This window comes from Bufo bufo, chromosome 7 (assembly GCF_905171765.1).
Source record: "Bufo bufo chromosome 7, aBufBuf1.1, whole genome shotgun sequence".
Classification (NCBI taxonomy): domain Eukaryota; kingdom Metazoa; phylum Chordata; class Amphibia; order Anura; family Bufonidae; genus Bufo; species Bufo bufo.
The window spans coordinates 145650928-145663155 of record NC_053395.1 but is presented as its reverse complement, the minus strand read 5'-3'; the positions used below and the strand labels follow the sequence as shown (position 1 = coordinate 145663155).

Here is a 12228-nt window from a genome sequence, read left to right as displayed (position 1 = left end):
GGGATAGAAAGGATCAGGTATGCTGTAATTGAGCATGCCCAGTCCTTCTTTCTCCCAGTGTCTGCTGTGTTGGGAAGGTTGTTCTGCCCTTTATACAGATTAGATCATCTGCAACAATTGTTGAAACCGGTAGGTTTGGTAAATTTTTATCTATACAGTATGTCCTACTTAAAGAGGCTGTCTCACTTAGAACATTGGTGGCATATCGCTAGGATATGCCACCAATGTCATATAGGGTGGGAGCCGCACCTCACTCAAGAATTGGAGTGCCCAAAGTTCGGGAGAGTGCACCGTGCATGCGCTGCTGCCTTTTATTTAAATGGTCGCTTGGCTGTTTTTGGAAGTCCCATAGAAATGAGTAGAGTGCAGCCACCACTCCATTCACTTCTGTGGGACTGCTGGAAATAACCAAGCCAGCGCTCTGCTGTTTTCAGCACTCCCATAGAAATGAATGGGGGCTGACTTGATTCATTTTTCCATCCCATTATACACTGTTCGTTTCCATGGATACAAGCACCCTAGTGGTGGTCGTGCTTGCACACTATAGATAAAAGCACCAGTCTATGTGCGCTCCCACGGTCCCGGTCACCAGAGAGGACAGAGCTTTTTCCTCTAGTGTGCAAGCACAACCACCACTGCTGGATTGCAGGGTGGTTGTAACCATGGAAACAAACAATGTATAATGTGATGGAAAAACGAATCCAGCCAGCAAGGAGGCAATATGGAGAATCACAATACATTATAAGTGACTTGTATTAACTTTGTCTACATGATAAAGACCACTTCCTAAAGTTAGACAACCCCTTTAATGCTACATTAAAGCATATAGGCATGAAACTATTACTGACAGCTTAGGGATGGTGTTACTTGTGATTGCTAGAGGCACCCGGCTATTTTATTATTTGCTTTGCATTTCCACCTGTTTACAGCTTTTAGCTATGAGATATATATGTTGATGATCTGTCTTTTTCTTTGCAGAAGATGTTGTGCAAGACACAGGTTTAAAAACCTCAGAGAGTAAAGAAACTTTTACACCTGAAAGGCGAAAAAGGAAAAAAAAGAAGCTTACAGGTAAACTGGATGATAACGTATTGAGACAAACCTGTCCAAATAAGGCTACTTTCACACTCGCGTTTAGTGTGGATCCATCTTGTATCTGCACAGACGGATCCGCAGCAATAATGCAAACGCTTGTATCTGTTCATAACGGATCCATTTGCGTTATTCATAAAAAATAAAAATAAAAAGTCTTTAACCACCTCAGCCCCCAGTGCTTAAACACCCTGAAAGACCAGGCCACTTTTTACACTTCTGACCTACCCTACTTTCACCGTTTATTGCTCGGTCATGCAACTTACCACCCAAATGAATTTTACCTCCTTTTCTTCTCACTAATAGAGCTTTCATTTGGTGGTATTTCATTGCTGCTTACATTTTTACTTTTTTTGTTATTAATCGAAATTTAACGATTTTTTTGCAAAAAAATGACATTTTTCACTTTCAGTTGTAAAATTTTGCAAAAAAAACGACATCCATATATAAATTTTGCTCTAAATTTATTGTTCTACATGTCTTTGATAAAAAAAAAATGTTTGGGTAAAAAAAAAATGGTTTGGGTAAAAGTTATAGCGTTTACAAACTATGGTACAAAAATGTGAATTTCCGCTTTTTGAAGCAGCTCTGACTTTCTGAGCACCTGTCATGTTTCCTGAGGTTCTACAATGGCCAGACAGTACAAACACCCCACAAATGACCCCATTTCGGAAAGTACACACCCTAAGGTATTCGCTGATGGGCATAGTGAGTTCATAGAACTTTTTATTTTTTGTCACAAGTTAGCGGAAAATGATGATTTTTTTTTTTTTTTCTTACAAAGTCTCATATTCCACTAACTTGTGACAAAAAATAAAAACTTCCATGAACTCACTATGCCCATCACGAAATACCTTGGGGTCTCTTCTTTCCAAAATGGGGTCACTTGTGGGGTAGTTATACTGCCCTGGCATTCTAGGGGCCCAAATGTGTGGTAAGGAGTTTGAAATCAAATTCTGTAAAAAATGACGAGTGAAATCCGAAAGGTGCTCTTTGGAATGTGGGCCCCTTTGCCCACCTAGGCTGCAAAAAAGTGTCACACATCTGGTATCTCCGTATTCAGTAGAAGTTGGGGAATGTGTTTTGGGGTGTCATTTTACATATACCCATGCTGGGTGAGATAAATATCTTGGTCAAATGCCAACTTTGTATAAAAAAATGGGAAAAGTTGTCTTTTGCCAAGATATTTCTCTCACCCAGCATGGGTATATGTAAAAAGACACCCCAAAACACATTCCCCAACTTCTCCTGAATACGGAGATACCAGATGTGTGACACTTTTTTGCAGCCTAGGTGGGCAAAGGGGCCCATATTCCAAAGAGCACCTTTCGGATTTCACTCGTCATTTTTTACAGAATTTGATTTCAAACTCCTTACCACACATTTGGGCCCCTAGAATGCCAGGGCAGTATAACTACCCCACAAGTGACCCCATTTTGGAAAGAAGAGACCCCAAGGTATTCGCTGATGGGCATAGTGAGTTCATGGAAGTTTTTATTTTTTGTCACAAGTTAGTGGAATATGAGACTTTGTATGAAAAAAATAAAAATAAAAAAAATCATCATTTTCCACTAACTTGTGACAAAAAATAAAAAATTCTAGGAACTCGCCATGCCCCTCACGGAATACCTTGGGGTGTCTTCTTTCCAAAATGGGGTCACTTGTGGGGTAGTTATACTGCCCTGGCATTTTCCAGGGGCCCTAATGTGTGGTAAGTAGGTAAATGACCAGTGAAATCCGAAAGGTGCTCTTTGGAATATGGGCCCCTTTGCCCACCTAGGCTGCAAAAAAGTGTCACACATCTGGTATCTCCGTACTCGGGAGAAGTTGGGGAATGTGTTTTGGGGTGTCTTTTTACATATACCCATGCTGGGTGAGAGAAATATCTTGGCAAAAGACAACTTTTCCCATTTTTTTATACAAAGTTGGCATTTGACCAAGATATTTATCTCACCCAGCATGGGTATATGTAAAATGACACCCCAAAACACATTCCCCAACTTCTCCTGAGTACGGCGATACCAGATGTGTGACACTTTTTTGCAGCCTAGATGCGCAAAGGGGCCCAAATTCCTTTTAGGAGGGCATTTTTAGACATTTGGATACCAGACTTCTTCTCACGCTTTGGGGCCCCTAGAATGCCAGGGCAGTATAAATACCCCACATGTGACCCCATTTTGGAAAGACACCCCAAGGTATTCAATGAGGGGCATGGCGAGTTCATAGAAATTTTTTTTTTTTGGCACAAGTTAGCGGAAATTGATATTTTTTATTTTTTTCTCACAAAGTCTCCCGTTCCGCTAACTTGGGACAAAAATTTCAATCTTTCATGGACTCAATATGCCCCTCACGGAATACCTGGGGGTGTCTTCTTTCCGAAATGGGGTCACATGTGGGGTATTTATACTGCCCTGGCATTCTAGGGGCCCTAAAGCGTGAGAAGAAGTCTGGAATATAAATGTCTAAAAAATTTTACGCATTTGGATTCCGTGAGGGGTATGGTGAGTTCATGTGAGATTTAATTTTTTGTGGTGGAATATGAGACTTTGTAAGAAAAAAAAATAATAATTCCGCTAACTTGGGCCAAAAAAATGTCTGAATGGAGCCTTACAGGGGGGTGATCAATGACAGGGGGGTTGATCAATGACAGGGGGGTTGATCAATGACAGGGGGGTTGATCAATGACAGGGGGTTGATCAATGACAGGGGGGTGATCAATGACAGGGGGGTAATCAATGACAGGGGGGTGATCAGGGAGTCTATATGGGGTGATCACCACAGTCATTGATCATGCCCCTGTAAGGCTTCATTCAGACGTCCGGATGCGTTTTGCGGATCCGATCCATCTATCAGTGGATCCGTAAAAATCATGCGGACGTCTGAATGGAGCTTTACAGGGGGGTAATCAATGACAGGGGGGTGATCAGGGAGTCTATATGGGGTGATAACCACAGTCATTGATCATGCCCCTGTAAGGCTTCATTCAGACGTCCGGATGCGTTTTGCGGATCCGATCCATCTATCAGTGGATCCGTAAAAATCATGCGGACGTCTGAATGGAGCTTTACAGGGGGGTAATCAATGACAGGGGGGTGATCAGGGAGTCTATATGGGGTGATAACCACAGTCATTGATCATGCCCCTGTAAGGCTTCATTCAGACGTCCGGATGCGTTTTGCGGATCCGATCCATCTATCAGTGGATCCGTAAAAATCATGCGGACATCTGAATGGAGCTTTACAGGGGGGTGATCAGGGAGTCTATATGGGGTGATCACCACAGTCATTGATCATGCCCCTGTAAGGCTTCATTCAGACGTCCGGATGCGTTTTGCGGATCCGATCCATCTATCAGTGGATCCGTAAAAATCATGCGGACGTCTGAATGGAGCTTTACAGGGGGGTAATCAATGACAGGGGGGTGATCAATGACAGGGGGGTGATCAGGGAGTCTATATGGGGTGATAACCACAGTCATTGATCATGCCCCTGTAAGGCTTCATTCAGACGTCCGGATGCGTTTTGCGGATCCGATCCATCTATCAGTGGATCCGTAAAAATCATGCGGACATCTGAATGGAGCTTTACAGGGTGGTGATCAGGGAGTCTATATGGGGTGATCACCACAGTCATTGATCATGCCCCTGTAAGGCTTCATTCAGACGTCCGGATGCGTTTTGCGGATCCGATCCATCTATCAGTGGATCCGTAAAAATCATGCGGACGTCTGAATGGAGCTTTACAGGGGGGTAATCAATGACAGGGGGGTGATCAATGACAGGAGGGTGATCAGGGAGTCTATATGGGGTGATAACCACAGTCATTGATCATGCCCCTGTAAGGCTTCATTCAGACGTCCGGATGCGTTTTGCGGATCCGATCCATCTATCAGTGGATCCGTAAAAATCATGCGGACATCTGAATGGAGCTTTACAGGGGGTTGATCAATGACAGGGGGGTAATCAATGACAGGGGGGTGATCAGGGAGTCTATATGGGGTGATCAGGGAGTCTATATGGGGTGATCAGGGGCTAATAAGGGGTTAATAAGTGACGGGGGGGGGTGTAGTGTAGTGTAGTGGTGCTTGGTGCTACTTTACTGAGCTACCTGTGTCCTCTGGTGGTCGATCCAAACAAAGGGGACCACCAGAGGACCAGGTAGCAGGTATATTAGACGCTGTTATCAAAACAGCGTCTAATATACCTGTTAGGGGTTAAAAAAAACACATCTCCAGCCTGCCAGCGAACGATCGCCGCTGGCAGGCTGGAGATCAACTCTCTTACCTTCCGTTCCTGTGAGCGCGCGTTCACAGGAAATCTCGCGTCTCGCGAGATGACGCGTATATGCGTCCACTCGGAATGAATCAACCACCTCCAGGACGCGTCTGTGCGTACAGCGGTCCGGAGGTGGTTAAAGAGGACCTTTCACTAGAATAAAAAATCTAAACTAAGCATACAGACATGGAGAGCGGCGCCCAGGGATCCCCCTGCACTTACTATTATCCCTGGGCGCCGCTCCGTTCTCCCGGTATAGGCTCCGGTATCTTCATATGTTCGGCTCAACTGGGTGGAGCCTGCCGGCGTCTCCTTCTCCCAGGCTGTAGCGCTAGCCAATCGCAGCGCTCAGCTCATAGCCTGAGAGAAAAAAAAAACCTCCTGACTTGTCTTGACTTACATTGAAAGTCAATGGGGGACAGATCAGTTTTAAATTGCACCATATTGTGTCAGTGAAAAACGGATCTGTCCCCATTGACTTATGTTGTAAGTCAAGACGGATCCGTTTGGCTCCGCATAGTCAGACTGTCACCAAAACGCTGCAAGCTGCAGAACTGATCCGTTTTGGGCGGCTTGTGAGAGCCCTGAAACGGATCTCACAAGTGGACCCAGAAACGCCAGTGTGAAAGTAGCCTAAGTGTGGCTTCATCTGCCAGCACCATTTTACACATTACATTTAGAAACAGTGTCTGTCAAATAGCTGAGGTTCTGCTATGGGACACATGCATTTATTTATTTTCTAGCTCATGGAAAGGTTTACATTTATGTATTACACTTTTTTTAAAACTAGTAATGGTTCTTATTTTAGTCTCGTTATTTTCCTCCTTAAAGGGGTTATCCAGCTATTTGTTTATGATGACCCTATCCTTTTGGATGGGTCATCAGCATTTGATCAGTGTGGGTCCGACACCTGGGACCCCACTGTTCAGCTGTTTGAGAAGGCCATCACTAAGAAATAGTCAGATAACCCTTTAAAGGAAACCTGTCACCATGAAAATGCATGGCAGAGTGTTATAGAGCAGGAGGAGATCAGCAGTCTGTCTGTACATTCCCCACTAACTGATACCCTGGGAGGATCTTTATCTCAGTCTGATTATCGCAGACCTCTCCTGCGATCCTCTCTGGTCCAAGGGAACACCTGTGCTGGGAGGGTGTGGATGGGCAGATCCCACTTCCAATCCTATCTGCCAATCCAACTAAAATCCGGCCCAAACTACACCGACAAAAACCTTGTCTCAGCAACCTACATGCTGCTGAGACTATTACCTCCCGTATTTTAGCTATCCCACCCAGCTGAGGTATCTGAGTGGGATATACACCTCTTCCCACACTGTCCACCTTATCACACTTATCACAATAAATAAATAAATATATATATATATATATATATATCGTTTTATGGGAAAAAAGTCAGTAAAACTTGTCATTTGTTCATTTACGGTATATTCCTGCTCATTCTCATCAGGAGGCGGTCCTATCAGTGATTGACAGCTATCTCTGTATCCACAGTCCTGGAGGGAAGGCTGTCACTGATAAGACTAACTCCTGGACTTCACAGCCCAGAATGAGCAGGAATTTAATTGTATGAAATACAAGTTTTACTGAATGTTTCCCATAAAACTATATATCAGTCTGCCTGCAGATTGCACTGCATTATAATGGTGATAGGTTTCCTTTAACTATGTAACAGTCAGGCCTAGTCCACATAGAGGCTTTTCTGGGCATAATTTGTTGCATATTTCATGCCAAAAACCATGGGGTGGCTGCACGGAAACCGCCTCTGTGTCAGATATCTATCATGATTTATGATTTACGCACTTTGTTTTTGATGATTTCATAAAATATTGCTTTTTCTTGTAACTTTTTTTATTTTAGAAGTTGAGACCTCCTTCACCAAGCAGAACCACAATGCTTCCTCAGTAATCCAGAATGGTAATGACGTAGACTCCCAGCCTTCTGATGAAGGGATTGTCCGTAAACCTCGCAGAAGGACCAAGTAAGTTCCACCGTAGTGTAATAGAACATGTAGCTAGATGAGAGTACTCTTTTCTCATCTGTCTCATTGGGGGACACAGGCTTTGACCATGGGTATAGCTGTTGCCGCTAGGAGGCGGACACTAAGCGCACAAAGTGTAAACTCCTCCCTCTACAGCTATACCCTTCCTACAGGGACCAAGCTAAATCAGTTTTAGCTTGGTGTCTGTAGGAGGCAGACCTCCCTGCATTGCAGGTCTGCTGATTTTTATTTATTTTTTGATTTTTACTTCTTTCCTTCTTCTTCTTTAGCGGGAAGCTTCAGGCAGTCAAACTGCCTGCACTCCCACCCAGGAGACGGGAGACCAGGGGGTCACCCAAACCCCCTGCTCCTTCCCGTGCTCCGGAAGAAAAGGAAGACCAGAGGTTTCTGTAAAGAACTCTGTCTCCCGCCAGCATTCGCATCACCACGGCACCCCGCAAGTCCCCTCTGTTTCCGGTGTAGCGTCCCTCACCAAAGGGCCGCACACCGAAGGTGCTGTGATGGCTGGAGCCAGGGGGGCAGAAGATGTCAGACAGGTGAGTATAAAGTTTGGAGACTGCCCATAGTGCCCTCCCCTCCAGTACCCTCTCCTCCCCACGTGTGATGGTCCCCATGTGGTCGCCCTGTGTCACGGGCAGTAATAAGAGCCATTTAAATGTTAAATGGCACCTGGTGCAGGGCTCAGGTGGCTACTCCTGTCGTGTGGCCGCACGCCGCGGCGCGTCCTCCTGCGGCTTCCTTGGTTCGGCGGCGTCTTCCTGAACACCGGGGAGAGGAGGGGGTGGAGTTACCCTCCTTTGTGTTGAGGATATCGCCGCTTCCACAGGGCCGCCGGGGCCATTGATAATTGAGGCCCCAGTCCGTTTCCACGGTGGCGTCCTCCTGAACACACCTGGGAGAGGAGGGGGGGCGGAGTTTCCTCCTGAGCGCCACTTCCTGGTCGGCACGTCGGTTCTGGGGCAGCCGGGGCCATTGTTAATTGAGGCCCCGGCTTCTGTGCGGCCTGTTCCTGCAGGCCCCCCCCTGCGTGGCCAGAGATGATTGGCGGGCGCTGAATGCCGACATCTTTTTGGGGGTGGGGCTTGTGTTCGCCCTGCCCCCACACCAGCAGCAGAGCAGAGGGAGAGTAGGCTCTGCCCACTTCTGGGATTTAAAGCACCTGGCGGGACGCTGACAGACTGGCTTGCTGATTGGAGGGATACAGGCTGGGTAAGTGCTGTTTATCCCTTCTTACAGGGCATAACCTTCCCCTCTTCCTCGGCGCTAGGATTGTCACTATGTCTGAGCCCAGATCCCAGGTCCCGAAGCAGGCGGTCCCTTTGGTGCGTAATTTTGCTTGTGCGTCGTGTCGCGCTAAAAATTTCCATCCCCTCAGTCAGACTCCCTCTGCTTTGCGTGTGCTGCACCGCCATCAAGTGGCGCGGCTCCGGACCCGTTGCTTCCCGCTGCCCAACCTACGGAATAACCAGAATGGGTGTGTTCCCTGTCTAGGGTGGTACAGGATGTCTCCAATACCAACAAAGCTATTGTGGATATATTGGTGCATTTGTCGGCAAGGCAGTCCTCTGACCGGTCCGACCCTGGGCATCATGGGACGCGTGCCCATCGTGGCCGTCCCACAAAACGGGCCAGAACATCCTGCCCCAAAAGGGTGTCTTTGTCTCCCGTTTCCTCGCCCTCTCCTCCTCCTACTAGAGAGTCTCACTCCAATGTGTCCTCTGTTGAAGAGGCATGTTCTGAGGAGAGAGGGTCAGATGAGGATGTTCTCACCGGAGGGTCAGTTGCCCAAACTGTCCTCCATGGTGGACAATCTTATTACGGCGGTTATGGAGACGTTGCAGGTTGAGGATCCTGCACCGTCCTCTGCCAGCTCAGGTTTTTCCTTTTAGAAGGTCCCGTCGCTCGCACAAGTGTTTCCCCAACCACCAGGAGTTTGATTCCTCTCTCTCCAAGGAGTGGAATTTCCTTTTTATGTTGCCAAATCGCTTGAACGTCCTTTATCCTATTCCGGAGGATTTGACTAAGAAATGGTCGGCTCCACCTACAGTTTCCCGCTTGGCTAAACATACTACCTTGCCAATGGCGGATGGGGCTTCTTTTTCTGATATCAAAGATAAGAAGCTGGAAGCGTTTGCAAAATCTGCCTTTGAAGCAGTGGGCACAACGCTGCAGCCGGTGTTTGCCTCTACATGGGTGAGCAAGGCTATGGGAGAGTGGGCAAGTAATTTATGTCAGGGTCTCGACTCTGGAGTCCCCTCGGGGGAACTTGCAGATGTGGCCCTGCAGCTCTTGCATGCCAGTGCATATATTTGTGAAGCATCTTTGGACGCGGCCAGGTTTATGGCTTGCTCGTCAGCCCTGTTGGTGGCTATTCGCCGTACCCTATGGGTCTCCTGCTGGGCGGCAGGTAATGCTTCAAAGAGGACCTTGACGGCCCTCCCCTTTCCCGGCAGTAGACTTTTTGGTAAGCGCCTGGATGAGATCATTTTGGACGCTACAGATGGTAAGAGCACCCATTTACCACAGCACAGGCGGTAAATGGGTAATAGGCGTTCCCGTCAACAGGACTCAAAGTCCTTTAACCCTAAGAACTCCGCTGCATGACGGGCGGCTCCCGGCGGCCAGCTTCATGTGTTTCAACATGTTTGACTGGCCCATGTCTCAGATGCGTGGGTGAGGGAGGTCATTGCAGAGGTCTACAAGCTGGGTTTCAAGTCCTCCCCTCCGTCACGTTTTTTTCAGCCATCTCCTCCAGCCTCAGATTCTTTTTTTCTGCCAATTCGCACGCTGCTGCAGCAAGGTGTGATTGTTCCGGTTCCTGCGCAAGAACTGGAACAATCTCTTTGTGGTTCCCAAAAAAGAGGGGACGGTCCGTCCCGTTCTGGACCTCAAGGCGCTCAACCGTTTCCCTCGCGCCCGCAGATTCCGGATGGAGTCACTGAGGTCGGTCATTGCGTCCATGAAACCAGGGGAGTACCTGTCCTCGATAGACATCAAGGACGCTTATCTTCATGTTCTCATTTGCGTCAGTCATCAGAGGTTTCTCCGGTTCGCAGTGGGTCCATTTCACTACCAGTTTGTAGCCCTCCCGTTCAGCCTGGCCACAGCTCTCAGGGTCTTTACGAAGGTTCTGGCGGCAGTCATGGCCCTGCTCCATGCCAGGGGGATCGTCGCGATCCCTTACTTAGACGACATCCTGGTGAAGGGTCCATTGTTCCAGGGGACGGCGGACAGCTTGAACATTGTTCTAGACACCCTGGAGCGCTTCAGATGGATTCTGAACAGGCAGAAGTCTTGTCTTTATCCATCGCAGCGGTTGACTTATCTGGGTATGGTACTGGACACTTGTCAGGCCAAGGTGTTCTTGCCTCCAGAAAAACTATCCTCTCTCCGTCTTCAGATTCTCCCCTTGTTGCGGCCAGCTCCGGCTCCCATTCGTCGCTGCATGCAGGCTCTGGGGCACATGTCTCTGCCTTCGAAGCCGTTGCCTAAGAACAATTCCATACCAGAAAGCTTCAGCGAGCCATCCTGGCCAGCTGGGATCGCTCCCCAGCCTCCTTGGATCGTCCAATGCGTCTCCTTGCCCCGTGCGCCGGGCCCTCAGATGGTGGATGGTCTCTCCGATGTTGATATCGGGTCGCTCGTTCCTCCCTCTCCGTTGGAAGGTGTTAACAATGGACGCAAGCCTCAAGGGTTGGGGGGAGTGTTGGAAAATTTCTCTGTTCAAGGGGTATGGTCACTTGAGGAGTGCTCCCTTCCAATCAATGTTCTGGAGTTGAGGGCGATTCGGCTCTCTGCGACAAAGGGCCAACCATCTCCGGGGGTGTCCGGTGCGCGTTCAATCCGACAACTCCACAGCGGTGGCGTACATCAATCACCAGGGCGGCACCCAGTGCTCGACGGTCATGGCAGAGATGGCGCTGATTCTCAGCTGGGTGGAGAAACATGTTTTGGCACTGTCGGCAGTTAACATACCCGGCGTCGACAACTGGATCGCAGACTTCCTGAGCTGTTAGCATCTCGATCTCGACGAGTGGGCTCTTCACCCGCAGGTCTTTCAGGCCATCTGCGAGAGGTGGGGTCGGCTGGATGTGGAGCTCATGGCCTCACGCTTCAACAACAAGGTTGAGGACTTCGTCGCGCGGTCCACGGACCCCATGGCCCTGGCATGCGACGCACTGGTGATTCCGTGGAGTCGGTTCACATTTCCTTACATGTTCCCACCTCTTACTCTCATTCCGCGTCTCCTCTGGAAGATCAGGTCCGAGGAACGGGCCGTTATTCTCATGGCCCCAGATTGGCCGCGCAGGGTGTGGCACGCGTCCCTAGTCGCCCTGCTCTCCGATGAACCTTGGTGTCTTCCTCTTCGGGAGGACCTGCTGTTGCAGAGGCCAATCTTCTACCCGAATTTAGGGTCGCTACATTTAACGGCATGGCTGTTGAAGCCGCCGTACTGAAGGCTCGTGGGTTTTCGGATGCGGTGGTCCAGACCATGATTCGGGCCAGAAAGCCGTCGTCTTCTAGAATCTACCACCGGACCTGAAAGTCCTACTTTAGTTGGTGCGAGCGGCGACCGCTGTCTCCCATTCGCTTTTCTTTGCTGCGACTTTTGGCTTTCTTGCATTCAGGCATGGACTTGGGGCTGGCTCTCAGCTCCCTCAAAAGGGCAAGTGACGGCTCTCTCCATTCTTTTTCAGCGAAATTTAACTTCGCTTTCGGCGGTTCAAACTTTTCTGCAGGGGGTGGCGCATGCTGCGCCCCATTTCTGTCCTCCGTTGGATCCTTGGGATCTTAATCTAGTGCTCAACGCTCTCCAATCTTCTCCGTTTGAGCCTTTGCAGATGTC

The 12228-nt window shown here is 48.5% G+C and overlaps 1 protein-coding gene across 3 annotated transcripts in view; it reads left to right on the top strand.

Annotated features, from left to right (window-relative positions):
* TMEM237 (transmembrane protein 237) overlaps positions 1–12228 on the top strand; it is a 49259-nt gene that overhangs the window by 18928 nt on the left and 18103 nt on the right. For all 3 annotated transcript variants that reach the window (XM_040440997.1, XM_040440996.1, XM_040440995.1), the window contains 2 exons: positions 979–1071; positions 7241–7361. In XM_040440997.1, coding sequence (XP_040296931.1) covers positions 979–1071; positions 7241–7361 — 214 coding nt within the window. The remainder of the gene's footprint in view (positions 1–978; positions 1072–7240; positions 7362–12228) is intronic.